At 37.4% G+C, this 17801-nt stretch overlaps 1 protein-coding gene across 1 annotated transcript; it reads right to left on the bottom strand.

The window, feature by feature from the left end:
* Positions 1-14804: 14804 nt before the first annotated feature.
* On the bottom strand, positions 14805-17425 carry LOC131977621 (uncharacterized). Its single transcript, XM_059341009.1, has 4 exons — positions 16890-17425; positions 16633-16788; positions 16223-16312; positions 14805-15920 (listed from the first exon to the last, which is right to left on the bottom strand). The coding sequence occupies exons 1-4, from the start codon at positions 17232-17234 to the stop codon at positions 15636-15638; spliced, it is 876 nt and encodes a 291-aa protein (XP_059196992.1). The 5' UTR covers positions 17235-17425; the 3' UTR covers positions 14805-15635.
* Between the last annotated feature and the right edge of the window lie 376 nt (positions 17426-17801).

Genomic DNA, 17801 nt, shown 5'->3' with positions numbered 1-17801 from the left:
TTCTATACAAAACACCAACACACACACTAACACACATGGTGCAACTAATGCCAACTTGGCCAAAAAAAAAAGCTCTCTCTCTTTTTACCACACATGCAGACATCCATGTATGCATATATGGATGCACCACACACACACACACACACCTATGCACACCTAAGGGGGTGGCAGTGTGATCATCATATCTGTAGCAATATTTAACCTGCTGCAGGAACTCCAATTGACAAATGTACTATTTTAAATTCACATTTTACATTGTCTTTCTCCTGTTGATAAAGTTTTATAACCCCACGACGCCTTGTCTTATCAATATCAACAACTAGATGCTCAATTAATCAATAAATTCAGATTTCATTTCCTCATTCCGTATAGTTATGATATGATGTTGATAATACAGTATCACTGATACTTCAGAATAATAGCAAAAATGGTGACATCTACAGAAAAGTGTAACACATGAAGTCAGATTGTAGTCCCATGTTTTTGTGGTATTTCAGAACCATTTCAGAACTGCGGTACATGTCAGCCATTAAACTGATCCCACACACACACACACGCACACACACACACACACACACACACACACACACACACACACACACACACACACACACACACACACACACACACACACACACACACACACACACACACACACACACAGTGTATTTGCTCATAAGCTCAGCTATCTGACTCTGTCTTTACATAGCCTGGTTAAACATTAACTGGAGCCTTTCTCTTCCCTCCTGCGCTGTCTTTGGTATGTATGGAGCTCAGAGAAAGCGGGAGGAGTGATACTTCCTTCCTCTCAAGCCTGGAAGAAATAGCCACTTTTATCATTCATTTTGAGTTGTTTATTGGTTGCATTTGTTTTTTACATGCAGAGAAACATGACCTCAATGATCCTCATGTAGAAAGTTTGATACAAGGTCTCCATGTTTACTTGCACATTAATATTCCACTATTATTCAGGGTCAAGGGTCATGTACACAGCATATTCTGTTAGAGTTCTATGAATTAGGCCTTTTCCTGATTAAGACATTAGGGGCATGCTGATGTTATTGGGGTTTTCGGAGCCTTATTTGGACATGTATACAGCACATTCAGAATATGTGTCTCGTTTGGGGTTTTTTCTGGAGTTTGCGATACCCAGCCTTGTTTGTTTACTGTCAGCTATGTGAGCTGAAATCAAACCAACAAGCAAACAGTTTGCTGGTCAGAAAGAGTCATTTTAAGATTATTTTGGGGGCTTTTTTGCTTCTATTTGATAGTAAAGCTGAAGATTTGACACGAAAAGAGGGAAAAAAGAGAAGGGATGACAGAATCAAACCCAGTTACGGCAAGGTCGCTCAAACAGAGAGTTAGTGGGACGCCCAAAAACATGGCAACTTTTAAACATAATGAAATACATTGTTATCAACAGGTTTCTGGATATACTGCAGCAGCAACCTATTTACGAATGTGTTTGAAAGACTAAAGCTTTGTTTGCACAGTTGGACAATTCTGCCTCTGGTGGGGGGAAAAAATCTTATTTTGATGCATAACAACAAAAAAGCATAAGGGTCTCCAGCTGTTGTCTCAAACACAGCCTATAATGGGATAATGCTCAGCTGAACATAAACAGTAATATGAGTGGAATCATTCTCATCTTGTATCTTGTACATGTTAGAATATTGTATTTGTCATAATATGGACAGAAACCAGCTTATATTGTGCTATGTAATCATTCTCTTAAATTTTCAATAACTCAATGTCATGAAAAACGATTGTATTTTACATTAAGGTCTTTCCAATATACATTAAAAAAAAGTTTTAACATGCATTTTTATGAAAAACGGGTGAATTATCCTCACTGAACCATGATCTGTGAGAGGTAAAGAACACCATTACACTAAATATTGATTGGATGGTTAGTAATGGAGTTATTGATGAAATACTAAGAATGTTTATTGGGATTTTTTAGTTATCTGACACTTTTGGATAATTAAACATGCCCTGGGCCAAATTGACCCACGAACATTATTGCTGTTCCTGAGAAACGAACATAACAGGAGGGTTAAAGACACTTCTGCAGGGCAGCAGCAGCATCCTTTAGTTCTCCTCAACCACTCGGCCTGTCTGATGCCCTGCTATGGTTTTGTAGTTTGTAGGGCATACGGGGACTTAATATGGTCATACAGACACATATCTGCACGCAGAAATCCTGACACCCACACAAAGAAACAGAGACACACTCAAAAAGGCATGGCAACATGCACACATACACAAACACACAAGCCAGTGCTCCTGAGGACCCGGGGAAGCGGTTGGGATGGACCCAGCACTCAGAGCCACTCAAAGCCAATCAAAGCTGATGATAGCTCAGACATTTACACCATCCATCCACTGCCTCTCTCACTCGCTCACACACATGCACACACACAAAGAAATGCCGTAAGGTGATCGCCATCATCGTCGTTTGCACACGGAGGGGATAAAAAAAAAGAGGGAGGGAGGGCATACAGACAGAAAAGGGTGGAAAATGGGAGAGATGTAGTGATCTATGGGAAGAACATACTTTACAAGTACTGAGAAAATAGATGATATGAATATATTATGTGCCCAAAATGTTGATTCATAGAATCCAACGTCCAAACGTTGCATCAGGGTTATACATTTTAGTGTAGTAAGTTTATAACAAAACAGCTTTAAAACTGTTTTGATAACTGATGAAGTTAAGCTGTCATTCCTGGTCGATTGTTGCTCAAAACTATCATTTTCTTGGTGAAATTATAGTTATGATTGTCATTTTAAATTTCACATGTTAACATGTTTCACATTTTTATGTTTATATATATATATATATACGTATACATATATATATATATATATATATATATACACACATACATATGTATATGTATGTATATATATATATATATATATATATATATATATATATAAACACATATTGGATATATACACTCTTATGAGCTATTTTTGTTGTTCTCATTATATTTGTTCGAACAAATGTCCAAAAAATGTGTGTGTGTGTGTGTGTGTGTGTCTATATATATATACACACATACACAGTATTATTCACACAGTCTTGAATGTTACAGGGAATTATATTAAAAAAAAGAGAAAAAAAAGAAGAACTTTAAAATTGAGGCAACTTTCTGTTTTTTTGTTTGTTTTGTTTTTTACAGTAAAACTAATGTAAAACGAAATGTAAAACTTGTTTATTGTTATTTGATGTGTTTGGAAACTTTTACAGTGTACACAATATTCAGATATATTGCAGCATTATTTTAAAACAATGTTTTTTAAGTCAAACTGTTTCTTAGTAACTTGTGTGCATCTGAAGAAATACATCAACACATATTTGAGGACTGAACAGTTTGCTGCAGTTTTAGAGAAACATCTGACACTTTGCTCTAAAGGACTCTGAGGCACAAAGAAGAACAACTCTAGTTTAATGATTGATAGTAAACACGAGTGTCATTAATCAACTTGACTCTAATTATCACACTCCTTAAGTGAACGAGCCGTTTTGTTTATACCAATAATGTCACTCTCCGATTCTTCAGGAAAAATAGTTTTTAAGTGTTTTTTAAAGTCTGACAGAAAAGCATGTTGATTCAAGGTCTGATTGAAAAATTAGTTCTTTTTATCGGAGTCAACTCATTCAAGAAGTAATTACAGTCATGATATTTTAGCAACAGTTCATGTTAGAGAACTATTTCCTGTAAATCTACCTGCATATTTAGTCATTTGAAACAGACAGATGGCACCTCATGTGATTCCGATACTGATCAATAAAATCTCCGATAGCAGAGTTTTATTATATATATATTTGTTTAGGAAACACCCGGGATGAAGGTCAGGAGAGAAAGAAAAATTAAGTAAAATCTGTGCAACTATGCTGACAAGTAGGGGTATAAAATCTTCTCAATACATAACTCTTATGAAAGATTTATCATCTTTTGTCACCAGCGAGGATATTCAGGTGTTATCTTTAGTATATTTTTGCTTGTTTGTTTGTACACGATCCCCCATAATGGTAAAAAATAATACTTATAAAATAAAAATAAAATATTTTTTACCTCTTTCCATGAAATGATTGTGACAATGTGATTTATTATTGACAGATAGAGTGTACATCTTCTCAAAACTTTATTAATCAATCTCTTCCAAACATATCACAATGAAAATAAACCACAATTAACAGAGGATTGTGTCTGAAAACAATATTATTCCAACTTTATGGCCGACCGTGTATTTCAGCAGGATTATGAAAGAAATTATGAGTCCAAATTCCATAAAACTTGTGTGTCAAGGGAGAATCTGTTACATTTTGTATCTGAATCATTGCACAGATACACAATTTATTTTTAACTTTTGTTAACATTTGAGGTTGGGCACAGTCACAGCGGACGTCTGTGCTCTACGAGTGCCCTTTTAGTCTCGTAAGTGCAACAGTCTTTTTGGTGCACCTGCTTCCTCTCAAAGTACCTTCTGTACTATACCTCAGGGAGCTGCACTACTACAAACTCACTACAATTCTGACTCACATGGTAGCGAGAAGTTTTGTCCCAGATGTGAGAAAGTTATTGTTTCTGAGGTAAGACGAAGCTGTAACACACACACACACACACACACACACACACACACACACACAATTGCTCCCATGCTCACTGATACTCAAACACATTTTCCCAACGGTTGAAGACTTTTTAATAAACTTTTAATGACCACTCCAAGAACACACCCCATCCCCCCCCTCTCTCTCTCTCTCTCTCTCTCTCTCTCTCTCTCTCTCTCTCTCTCTCTCTCTCTCTCTCTCTCTCTCTCTCTCACACACACACACACACACACACACACACACACACACAGAGGGTCCTGTCAGGGCTAACTAAGCGGAGTGGTGGGCAGGGCAGCTTTTGGATTGGCTGGACAGGGGTTGCCGGGGGTTACAGTGGATTTGGTGGACCACCTGCTGAGACTCAGCCGCCAACTGACTGAAAACATTTACATCAGAAACCACCCAGGATAGAGACAGGGAGACACACAAGGGTAAAAAAGGAAGTTGGGAAAGTTTGCACTAAATATCTTCCATGGAAGTTCTCCTGGTGCCAGAAATAAATTAAAACACAAATCATTTATTCTGTGGTACCAGAATAATAGAAACTTCATTCATGGTCCAATGCCCACATTATTCAACCAACAGAAAATGCTGGAAATGTTTATTTTTTCCCCTGTTTTTGTAGCACAGAGGAAGGTTCCGGTAGCTCCACAGACACGAGTTTACAGTTCCAGAGAATATGAGGGGGCTGCACCTGCAGTGGCAGTGTGGTGGCAGTGGAGGACTTCTGTGTGATTCATGGGGTGAAAGTACTTTCCAATGCCCGCAGTGGTCAAGGTGTCCATGTGAGTCCAAACCACACAGCCTGAGCTGTTCATGTGCATGGAGAGAGTCTGGCCCACAGTCAAAGCTGCAACAAAGTTTCACTGACAACAGCACAAAACTTTGGTGACCGTTGGGCCTTGACTGGGACCCCAATTTGGGGTGGTCCTGTACCGATTTCTGTGTCTTTTAATGTCTGAAACATAACTGGATTCACTGTGGACGGGTTTGAACTGTCTACTCACAGCCCAGAACCGTCAAGAAACATCCATCCATCCATCCATCCATCACATTTTGCTTGAACTGCACTACATTTTAAAGGCAAATGTGTACTTTTGACCATACTACAATTATATGACAGATTATAGACTGTTAATTGTTACTTTGTAGATGTTTTACATATAAAACATATGATAAGCTTTAAAAATATAGTAAAACTTTAAAAATTTACTAATAAACTTTACCAGCTGCAGTATTAAATGTTGCTTGAATGTTACTGTAATGCAACAGGTATACTGTTCCATCACTATGAAATAATTTGTTACTGATGTAAATTTAGTAAATAATACTACTGTTTTGTTTCTGGAGTAAAATTTAACATGCTAGACATTTGCTTGAATTTTTACAGTACATTATTGCTACTTTTATCAGCAGAAAAAAAGATCAAAATGCTGCTTTTTAGGAAAGTAAAAGCAACTGTAAAATACTTTGTAGGCTGGGAAAATCCAATTAAAAGTAAAGAAAGATTCATGAAAGCAACTTCAACTTGTGGTAGAGTATATTTACATTGTGGTATTCATTAATTTACTACTTTTTTAAGGATGCTCTGGTTTTTCTCCCGTTTTCAAAAGCTGCATTGGATACTTTGAATATGTATATGTGCAGAAAGCATCATCGCACTAAAGAAATTGAAATGAACATCAGGGTAACTGAAGTGAAAAAAAAATCCAATTACAACAAAGAGTAATTCAGAATCAGATATTCAAACACTTATAATCAGATTAATTTCATTTCCAGAGATTGAAAAAGTTCTGCTAGCACAACTGTTTTAGATGCAGAGCTCTGCAGCGGCCCCCTCCTCATCCCCTCATGTATAAGGACCAGGGCCCATATGGGGGCCTGGGCCTACTCTACTCTCAGGTCCCGTCTGTGTGTGTGCGTGTGTGTGTGTGTGTGTGTGTGTGTGTGTGTGTGTGTGTGTGACCCGCAAACTGACCTCCTCAAACTTCAAACTGAATACTTCTGGCAGTTACCACGACGACAGAGCTCTCCAAGCCTTATCCTACTTACTGAGACGAGACGAGAAGCGAGGAGGAGGAGGAGGAGAGCAGGAGCGAGAAAGTAAAGAAAGAAGAGAAAGACAGAGAACGGTGTGGACAGAGAGAAAGAAACACACACACCGGTAAAAAGAGAGAGAGAGAGAGCGGGGGAGAGAGGGGGGAGGCAGGGGGAGGGCAGCCTGGCAGAAAGCGAGACTTGCTGCTGTTGCATCTCTGTGTTTTTCATGAGTAGACAGTTTACTGGGAGATTATTCACAGTCTGGTATTTAGCCTTATTAGGCCACTGCTCCCAATACAGACGTCCCCTCCCATCATCCATTGCCACACTGAGGCCGTTGTGTTTGTTTGTTTGTTTGTTTTTTTACATTTTTCCCATCTTCCTACAGTATTTATGAAACTTATATTCAATGCACATTGTGTCCTTTCAAAGTTATTTTGGGCATCCGGAAGTAAATCCTGCTCATTTTATGCACAGACAACATGAGGTGACCTGCAGTTGGAGCACTTCCAAAGCTTTGATGAACATAAAAATACACTACACAAGATGTTGTTGCTAAGTGTGTTGGAAAATATCTGTTTCTTTGATTAATAGTCAAAGGTACAATTCAGCAGTGGTGGAAGAAGTATTCAGATCCCTTACTTAAGTAAAAGTGCTAATACCACACTGTGAAATTACTCCATTACAAGTAAAAGTCCAGCATTCAAAGCTTACTTAAGTAAAAGTACAAAAGTATCAGCATTGAAATGTACTTAAAGTGTCAAAAGTAAAAGTACTTATTATGCAGAATGGACCCACTCAGATTGTTATTTATATTCCAATTTACAGTCATGGAAAAAAATAATTATACCACCCTTGTTTCTTCAATTTCTTGTTCATTTTAATGCCTGGTACAACTAAAGGTACAAATATAATGATAACATACAAGTTTCATTTAAGAGCTAATATCTAGCCATTTTCCATGGTTTTCTTGATAATAATTATTATTATTATTATTATTATCAAGAAAACCATGGAAAATGGAACAAAAAATTGAAGAAAACAATGGTCTAATAATTATTTCTATGACTGTATATATTGATGCATTTATGTGAGCAGCATTTTAATTGTGTAAAGACTGGGCTCATTTTAACTACTAAAAAAACGACTAAAAAGTACAATATTTACGTCAAAATTTAGTGGAGTAGAAGTATAAAGTTACATAAAATAGAAGTACTCAAGTAAAGTACAAGTACTTAAAAATTGTACTTAAGGACAGTACTTGAGTAAATGTACTTAGTTACATTCCACCACTGCAAACCAGTGAACATAAAATCTCTTTGATATGAACTGAAAACGAAAAAGTAAGCTTACAGTTTAGATCTGTTTGCTTTCAGATTCTGGGGCAGAGTCCTTCAAGTGAACTACATGACACAATACATCCAAAATGACACATTCACTTGAAGTTTTTTTTCTGATCTGATGTTGCCATGATTAAAATTAAGGCTGTTTGGAGAAATATTGTCATTAAGGTTAAAGTAACTACTTGGTTAAAAGTACACTATGCTCCAAAACACACTATGTCCCTAAAGAGCACACCCTCTGCTTTTAGTTTTTCTTTTCTTTTCGGAAATCTGTTTGCTTTCAGATTCTGGGGAAGAGTTTTAAAAAAAAAAAGTCCTCCAATTAAATTAAATGACACAAAACATCCAAAATGACACATTCACTCAAAGTGTTTTCTGATCTGACACTGCCATGGTTAAAGTTAAGGCTATGTTTGGGGAAATATGATAATTTTGTTACCTTTTTGTACACAAGGCTATGAAAGAAGCCACCAGATAAACATAAATACAGCGAGGTGAAACGCCAAGTATACAAAGTTTATTCTAAAATAAAAGTGAATCTGAGCATGGGAGGAGGGGCCAAGTCTGAATGTTATGTTTACAAACAAAAAGACAATTCCTGCACAGTGTGTCTTTAAGGTTTTGGATGGTGGTCATGGTTCAGAGACACCAGCCTTCACTGTCAGTAGATGGAGGAAAGTTAGGAAATCAGTCTCCCTTGTTAACATCCAGCGTTTGTTAACCTTTTAATCCAATCCAATCACCTTGAGCTTCTGAACATCATCACACTATTACTTCCTTTGCTTCAGGTTGACAATATCATAATTCCTACAAGCTGCCTGCAGAAAAAAATGTCTTACTTAGGTGTAACTTGGTGCAGTTTTTATTCACAGCTGTAATTAAAAGTGTTTCTCACTTCTCCAGTTCAGCCACTTCCAAGGCTGCTGGGCACTGTACCAAACTGACAGGGGGAAAAAAACATTTTTTTTAGAAAAAAAAAGTGATTCTTTTCCAATTATGGCCACAATATAAACCAATTGTACTACTATTATCCGGAAGACTGCCAAGTTTCTATGTTAACCCTCCTGTTATGTACATTGGGAAGACCTACATATAAGATACACTGGTTTTACATGACATTGATTTCAAATATATATATATATATATATATATATTATTTTTTTAACTATATATACAACTATATTAACTAAATATATATATATTTTTTTTAAACTTTGAAATGGTTCAATTTGACCCACAACATTATAGGAGGGTTAAGGAACATTGAGAATATCATTAAAGTAAAACTTCTAAACACTTTCTCGAAGATACAGTGGAGCTTTATGTTACAGTTTTCCTTGAATGCATCCTTTGTCATTTACAGAAGTGACGTTTATGAGATCATTTAAAGCTCATCCTGATTCCTTCTTCACAAGCTGTAAACTACTTAGTATATGACATTTTATTGCCAACAGTTTCCTTCGAGTGCCACAGAGACCTCCCTCCATGCTGCTAAATATCCTGTAGACCCGTTAGAAGACATGTCCAGAGGGACATTCCTGCTCGCAGACATTCACACACAGCAAGAGTCCGAAGGAGACAAAGTGAGGAAACACAGAGTAAAAGAAACAAGGTCTGTCATCTGTGTGTGTATATGCTATTGTAAGTGTTTGGTTTTGTGTGTATGTGAGCCTTGAGAAGAGCAATTCAGAGAGATCTGATGGAAGGAGACTCAAAATCAATAGTGTCCGTGTTTGTGTCCCCAGGCTAGCTGTCACTCACCGGCCCAGAGACTGAAGTGATTGATCCGTCTCTGCTTTAATCAGTGCTCAACAGCCTCACCTGGCTCGTTCCCAAGGCCACACACTCTACGTGCTCACTGCGAGCCAAAACTCTCAGTACTGGGACAGTTGGCAGCAGCGAATGTCTCGTCTGTCCCAGTGCTGCCAGTGTTGTTGACACACATAGGGACATAATACGAAAAGATGGGAAGAAAACAGCCATGTGTCGTGTCCTACTCTTGTCCTGTCCTTCCCTGTATCATGTCCTCTCCTGTCTCATCACATCCTCTTCCTGGCTGTCCAACAATGTCCTAATTTTGTGTCCAGTGATGTCCTTCTACCCCATTTTGTCCTGTCTTATCCCGTCCTGCAGCGTCTCGATTGATCTCATTCTGTACCCAAGTCCACATCATGGCTATCATTAGAGGTGGGGGAAAAAATCGATACAGCATAGTATTGCAATATTTTGCTTGGCAATAATATATCGATCCAGGGCCTCCAAGTATCGATATTTAGCTTTCTAAGTATTATTTTTTTTCGGAGGCTGTAGTGGGCTCACTTTTATGAATATACTGGATATACTGGTATTATATGAAACCAGAAGATCTGAGGAATCTACAGACAACATGTGCGTCATATTGTGTCCAGAAGTTGTTGAAATGCTGCAAAGTTAGGCTTCTTTATGTTCCATTCAAAAAGCACTGAAGCTTAAAGTTGAGCAAAGTCAGAGAAAATGCTGCAGTTGTTGTCATCCATACATGTTTATCAGTTAAATTCAGTTTGATTTAATACGTTGTTGGTCAGTCTGTGGGTTTGACTCTCATTGTGGAGAAATAAAGACTGAAGTGAGATGAATAGACTGCAGAATTTTCTCTTATTTGACAAAACAATTCTTAATTTTGTGGACACAAAATGCAGTTATTCAGTTAAATCTCAATATATTGTATCACAATACTCACCATATCGCGAAATGCTTAAAATTGCAATAATATCATATCATGACTCAAGTATTGGGATGAATATTGTATATCGTGATATCGTATCATTGGGCCTCTGGTGATTCACACCTCTAGTTATCATGTCCTGTCTCCATCTTATCCTGCCATTATCTGCCCTTTCCTATCATAACCAGCCCTGCCCTGTCCTCTAATGTCTTGTTCTGTTACGTCCTGTCTTGATCTGTCACATAATGTCTGTCCTCCCCTGTCTCATCGTGCTTGTTATTTTCTTGCCATGTCCAATTTTATCTTGTTTTGTCCTGTCCCACGATAACTGTCCATTTCATGTCCTATCTTGTCCTGTCCTGAGTCTTATTCCATCATATAATATACTGTTCTGTCCTACTCTGTAAGACCATGTCCTGACTCGTCCAGCTTGTCCAACTCCTGTCTCGTCCTGTCCTGATCTGTCTTCATGTCCCTATGCTGTATATGCAGCACTGACAACATACAAACCAATACTGAAATAGAAAAAAAATATGATTTTAAGATGAAGGATGCCAACATAATAAGCTGAGACTTAATCGGCTGCTAAAAAAATCAAACTTCCTCTTCCACATTAACCTCATTCAAATCATTTAAAATAAGTTTGCTTTTAAAATGTGGAGTGCACAGAAAGTTCTTCGTAGAGACTGTGGAAGTTGTTGAATAAAATCCATTTTGCATTTTTTGCTTTTTCTTTCATTAAATCATTTCATATCCTGTACTGACCTTTGCTGTTTTCTAATATTTTACGTTGTTTTTATGTCCTGATCTCTATGTCAAATTCACTTAGCTGAGAAGTTTTTCAATATTTTTTTCCTGTTTTGTTTTTCTCTTTTCTTTTATATAATGTTCTTTTTCTGACACAATGTTGCTGCCCTCTGTTGTGATGTTCTGCTTAAACATACAGTTTCTGTTACCATACAAAAGGCTCTGTGTGGGTCATACTGTGAAGGTGCACTGTTTCTATTCAAATATGTTTCAAAGGAACGGTTTAGTTGATCCCTTTGGATATGAATCCTTAACATCACAGTGCAAATTTAGTCACAAATTTTATTGCAATTATTGGAATTATGGCCTCAAAATAAAACAAAACTATAAGTGGTGTTTGACCTGTTTGATCTATTTAAAATACAAACTTGGTGACTAATACTTCTTCTTCATATGAGTTTAATTTAAGAGCTGATATTTAGCCATTTCCTGTGGTTTTATTGATAATAACCAAAATCATTATTAAAAAAAACATGGAAAATGGCTAGAGAAGAAATTGAAGAAAAAAGGTGGTCTAATATTTTTTTCCATGACTGTATATTTGTTTTTTTTATGGGAGGTCATAGATTAATTTCTAATATAATTAATCCTTAACTCTTAGAATGTGCAAATATGTTTAATACATGTCTAATATCTTTCTGATACAGTTCTCGTGTTGTTCTATTACATAACTAAAACTTAAGAAGTGTTAAAAAGAGGAAATTATTCCAAGGGGATCCTGGGTAAATCTTTTAAGGGCTCCCTGACTTCTTTAAATCCTCTTTATAGCTACTAGACTGTGTCATGATGACTTCATCTGCATGTGTCACTTGTATACAAGTTATTTGTATTGATTGTTTTGACATCAGACATGCAGAGTGTAATCTAATGTGTGTGCAGTGCTGCCGCAGTGGGACGGAGATGATGTTCTGAGGCTAACAGTCCTGAGCTCTCCCTCGGGGCTGCGTCTCACGTTTGAGCTCCGTCAGTCGGTAAATCGGTAAATGATCCCGGCTGTCATTTAATCAATATGAACAGGCAGCAGCTGTCACACATCATCGTCTCCCCCGGGGGTCGTTGTCAAGACTCAACATAAAAAAACATTTGTGTGTGTGTGTGTGTGTGTGTGTTCTTTTGTGTTCTATTTCATCCATTTTTCATCTGCCTTTATTGTGACACCAGAGCAAATGAAGAGCACGCTCTGGTTTCCTGTAGTGTTATTGTCAAACCATTAGCTATATATTAAAAGACACCACTTATTTTGTTTTGTGCAGAAATGATTAGCTGATTATCACTTAGTCAATCGTCAAAAAATTAATTGCCAATTATTTTGATATTGTTAATAATTTAAGTCATTTATCATGCAAAGAAACCAAAAATTTGCTGATTCCAGCTTCTTAAATGCAAGCTGCTTTTCAGTTTTCTTCATATTTCCAGGGTTGGGACAGTTGATTTGACATTTAAGAGACAGTTTGGACTCTTTGAAAACATTTTATGGACTAATCAATGAATTGAAATACAACTGACAGATGAATCAATGAGGAAATTAAGAGTTCTGATCACTTTTCCTGCTGTCTTAAATCTTTTATTTTAATAAAAGATTTAAGACAGAATAAATAAGGTGAAGCTTTGAATAAGGTGCAATACATATCTGATAATGTTTTTTCTTGCAGTAATTGTGACAGGAGCAGCTACAGGATGTTTTAATACCGCAGGGGGTATAGAGGGTATCCTCCTCTCCTCTCCTTTCCTTTCTTTCCTCTTCCTTTTCCGCACCTCTCCTAACGTGAGACAGTGAAATCTCATCCAGCCACTCTGCCTGCCCTTATAGCCAGCAGGGAGGGACATGTCATTTCACTTGTGTGTATGTGTGTGTGTGTGTGTGTCGCTTTACTGCGCAACACACAATGACGAGAGCAGAGGTAGGAGGCAGGTGGGGGCGGGGTGGGGGGGTGACAGGGCTCTGATCTCTCAGATAGGGAGATAGCCACCTGATTCAAATGGCTCGCTTGTTCCCGGCAGTCACTTGATCGGCGTGTGAACTGACTCCTCTCTTATTTACAATCAAATGCTGCTGCACTGACCTGCCCAACCCAGCCCAGGCCAGACCTGTCTCTCTCTCTCTCTCTCTCTCTCTCTCTCTCTCTCTCTCTCTTTGCCCTATATTTCCCATGTCTCTCTCTCTCTCCATCCCTCACACACACATACAGGTGTACTCAGAACCATTATGATGGAAACTTCCACAGGGGAGGCCAGCTATGATAACGCAGTCTTCCGAATTTTCTCAGAAAGTCTCTCGCTCAAGTCAAGCTGATTTTTTCCCCCCTTCTTCATAAATGTTTGTTTTGCTACTTTTCATCAACATTTGATATAATATTCAACTCAACCAGTGGAAGAGTAAAAAGTATAAGTCCTGCACTCAAAACTTATGGAAGTAAAAGTACAAAAGTATCAGCATCAAAATGTAGTTAAAGTATCAAAAGTAAGTACTCCTTATGCAGAATGGACCCACTCAGAATGTTTTATATATTCTAAATATATTATTACATTATTTGTATTGATGATTTATTGTAAGCAGTGTTTTAATTGTGTAAAGGCAGGGCTCATTTAATTACTCAATATACTGTTACAAGATTTAAAAAAAAAAGAAAATCTAATCACTCTAATTTAATAACTTTTTTTGTGTTAAATCTCGTCCTGAAAAGTAACGAAAGCTGCCAGCTAAATGTAGTGGAGTAAAAAGACAATATTTGACTAAAAATTTAGTGGAGTAGAAATATAAAGTTACATAAAATGGAAATACTCAAGTACAAGTACAAGTACATCAAATTGCACTTAAGTACAATACTTGAGTAAATATACTTACTACCAGTTACTTTCTACCACTGAATTCAACCTACAGACACTACTACAAAGCTGAGATGAAGTTTTTTCTTGGTTTTCACCTAAATCACTGTCTATAGTATTGCTGTAAATCTAGAAGCATCAGAAAAAGTAAAGTGCTTAAAATATAAACATACAATGATAAGGAAGAGTTTGACTAAAAGGCACATATCTCAGCTATGTTCAGATACAAGAAAATACTTTTTGAAGTTCATGTTCACTTATTTATTTTAGGATGATTTAAGAGCACTTTTCATGAGTTCTTGAAAATAGATGATTATGAAAAACTGCAGTTTTTGTTTGCAATTAAATGTAAAATGTTATGTTCATGCAACAGTGGTGTCTTATAAGTCCACCTGCACTCTAACAAAAGATGTGCTGGCTCAACGCAAAAAAATTGAGGTAAGAATTTCCACTGATATTTTTAAGTTATTTCAACTTAGCTAGTATTAAGTACATGCCACAAGACTTTTCTAGTTAAGCCAACTCAGTTACTTTAGTTCAATGAACATGATTTGCCTATTCCTCTACAAGTTTATTTAAGTTAAACCAACTTAATTTTAATTGTTTTAAAATTACTCCTTTTAGTTAATCTAACTTATTTATTTTCCTTTCATTCTACTCAGAAATGTCCATGGAAATTCTTACCTCATTTTTTTTATGTTGAGCCAGCACAATTTTTTTTGTACAAGAACTTATTTATCTAAGTCAGAAAATATCACACATTGAAATTCCACTTTTATGATCTGTTTATTCAAACAGTCAGCATCTCACTTAGATGTGAACATTTTCGCGGTGTGACATTTTAAGTTATAGCCTACATTGCTTTGAACTAGGTGTAAACTCAACAGTACACCTACATGCACAAGGCCTATACACATTACAAATAATGCAACATTTCCTCTTAATTTGAGGAGAGCATAAATGTCTAAACTTTCAACACTACACGTACTGTAAACAACACACTGCAAATAATGCAATACTTCCTCTTAATTTGAGACTCTGAACTATTGTATAGTTTAGAGTTTAGACTCTAAAACAGTCTCTGAACAGTACAGATACTATACAGTATTTAAACAACACATTGCAAATAACGCAACATTTCCTCTTACTTTGAGGACAACCCAAATGTCTAAACCCTCAACATTAAATACACAATACAATATTAAACAGCACGCAGTAATCAACACATTCCAAACAACATGGCAACATTTCTTTTTTTAATAAGAGGACATCTTAGATGCCTCTTTCCTTTTCAGCACAACAGCTTATTTTTAAGCATCATTACCTTGGGGCTTGCTTTGAGGTCATCCAGCTCAAGAAAGATCTTTTGAAAGACTTGGAAAGTGCTTTTCAGTTCTTTTGGGTAGCTGAGGTTGAGTGCATATATTAGCCCCATTAGCAAGGCACAGGCTCTGGGAATATCCATGTCATCCATTAGGACCTCGGTTCCCTCCAGGACAATCTTTGCATGGGTTGCAGGTATGCCACCTGTTGGAACGATCTTCATCACTTCGCCTGTGATATCCCCATCACCATCCTGGTTGGTCAGAATCAGCATAAATGTTTTAAGTTTGTTTGTAGAGGGAACATTTCACATGCACATAGTTCTTTTATGTAAACATGCCGCCTGCTATTTGTTTGTTTAATTGTAGAACACATTACACAGCACCACAGTTAGCTCTCAAAAAAATTCACATTTATGTCCATAGATCACCATCTATGGACATAACTATTGCACCACTGTGGGTCCACAAGGGGGGAGTAGCTGCTCTGCTCTGCTCATGCGCAGCTCTGTAAAAAACACACTCTGTCTCTGTGAACTCAAAGTATCTGATTTACCTCCTCTTTAAAGAGCTCCTCCTCCTTTTCCCTAAGGTACACCATTAAGCCACGGATGGCAACTTCCCTCCTTGCCTCCACAGAATTGTCCTGTGAAAAAGAAAAAGTATGTTGAACAGGAAGATGTGTTTTTGGTAGTTACATAAAGACAGAATGATGAGGTTTGTGAGGCCTAATGTATATCATCTCACCTGTAATTTAGTTCTTATTTATATTTTTTCTTCCTTAGACTAAGGCATAAACAATTATCTGACATTATATTCCCTCATATGAAATAGAGTTGTCTACATCTAGAAGACAATAAACAATCTTACAATTGATGTTGAATTGCATTTTTGGTCACTTCTACAGTCATGTTCAAAAATCTAATATCACCTTTATGTAAGTAACTTCATTTCATTTATTCGTACCTTTAGGAGGATGTTCTGTAAGTGCTGAATCTTCATTTTTGAAGCCCCTCCCCTTGAGGACAGCAAAGAGATAATTTTTGAGGAGAAGTGGTCCAGCTTTGCTATAAATGTTGTCTCCAGGCTCACAGTCGTGATGCGTTTGAATTCCTGGTTAATCTGAATGGAAAGAAAAGGCACAAATAGGCACAACATGATAATCAATACAATTTACTTGAACAAAATATCATATACTGTGAATTGTCTTGGAAAATATTTACCTGAGCTGCGGTGAAAAGAGCAGGCCATCTTCCTTTGAGGTCACTGACGGATGGTTCCTGATTCACAACCTCCTGCCTGCGAATCGAAAATGTCTTTCCCATTTTGTCACCGATGATCTGCGAGTTGTTCTTCTTCCTCACTTCATTGAGGAGCTCCAGTCTTTCACCTTCCAAACTTTCCTCTGTTTCTCCTTGTGGAATAGGGGGTAAATAGTTAACTTCTGACTTTTTCGGCTTTTTAATGTTCTTTGCAGGCGCTTTGTCATGTGGTCTCTTCTTTCTGAGAGAGTTGACATCAAGTTCAGGGCATCCAAGCCCTCTGAGTTTGGACCTATAGTTCCCCATCTTGTATTTCAGACGCTGTTGCCATCCATAACATCCGTTGTATGATCCTGCTTCTTTAAGGCAAGGATACTTCAGAATCAACGCCTCAGCAACATCTGCAAACTGTGAGCTTGATGGATAGGCCACATATTGAAAGACGCTTTCTACCAGCCTTTCGAGGATGTCAGAAAGGATTGAGGTGAAGTTGAGTGGAGTTGCATTGTTCTTGTAAGCCTCATTTCCTGCAGTGAGCATCAGCTCGGTATCATATGCAAACCGAGGTACAGGAAATGCAGTGGGCCACCGTTCTGATCGCTGAATCCCATGTTCAGGTGATGATAGAATCAGTGTATCCTGGGAACTGGAGGAGCAACTGCTTTGGATGGTAGTCATCGAAGTACCGTCTGAGAGCACTGTTGCTGCACTATAGGTGGAGATTTCTGATTCACTTTCAAAGGAACTGTTCACTTCAGTTAAGTTGAGAGTGAATGTGGGAGGTTCAATGTCAACCACCTTTATTGTGTCTTTGTCTTTTATGTCACTTGTTGAGTTAAGACTAAAATATTCTTCTCCAAAGTCTGCATCTTT

This window comes from Centropristis striata, chromosome 9 (assembly GCF_030273125.1).
Source record: "Centropristis striata isolate RG_2023a ecotype Rhode Island chromosome 9, C.striata_1.0, whole genome shotgun sequence".
In the NCBI taxonomy this organism is placed as follows: Eukaryota; Metazoa; Chordata; class Actinopteri; order Perciformes; family Serranidae; genus Centropristis; species Centropristis striata.
Note: the sequence above shows the minus strand (reverse complement) of the source record. Positions and strands in the feature narration are given on the sequence as shown.

Coding starts and splice junctions, on each gene's coding strand:
- LOC131977621 (XM_059341009.1), bottom strand. CDS start 17,234: ATGGGGAACTATAGGTCCAAACTCAGAGGGCTTGGATGCCCTGAACTT. Junction 16,789..16,889: donor CTCTTTTCACCGCAGCTCAG/GTAAATATTTTC, acceptor CTTTCCATTCAG/ATTAACCAGGAATTCAAACG. Junction 15,921..16,222: donor AGGAGCTCTTTAAAGAGGAG/GTAAATCAGATA, acceptor CTGACCAACCAG/GATGGTGATGGGGATATCAC.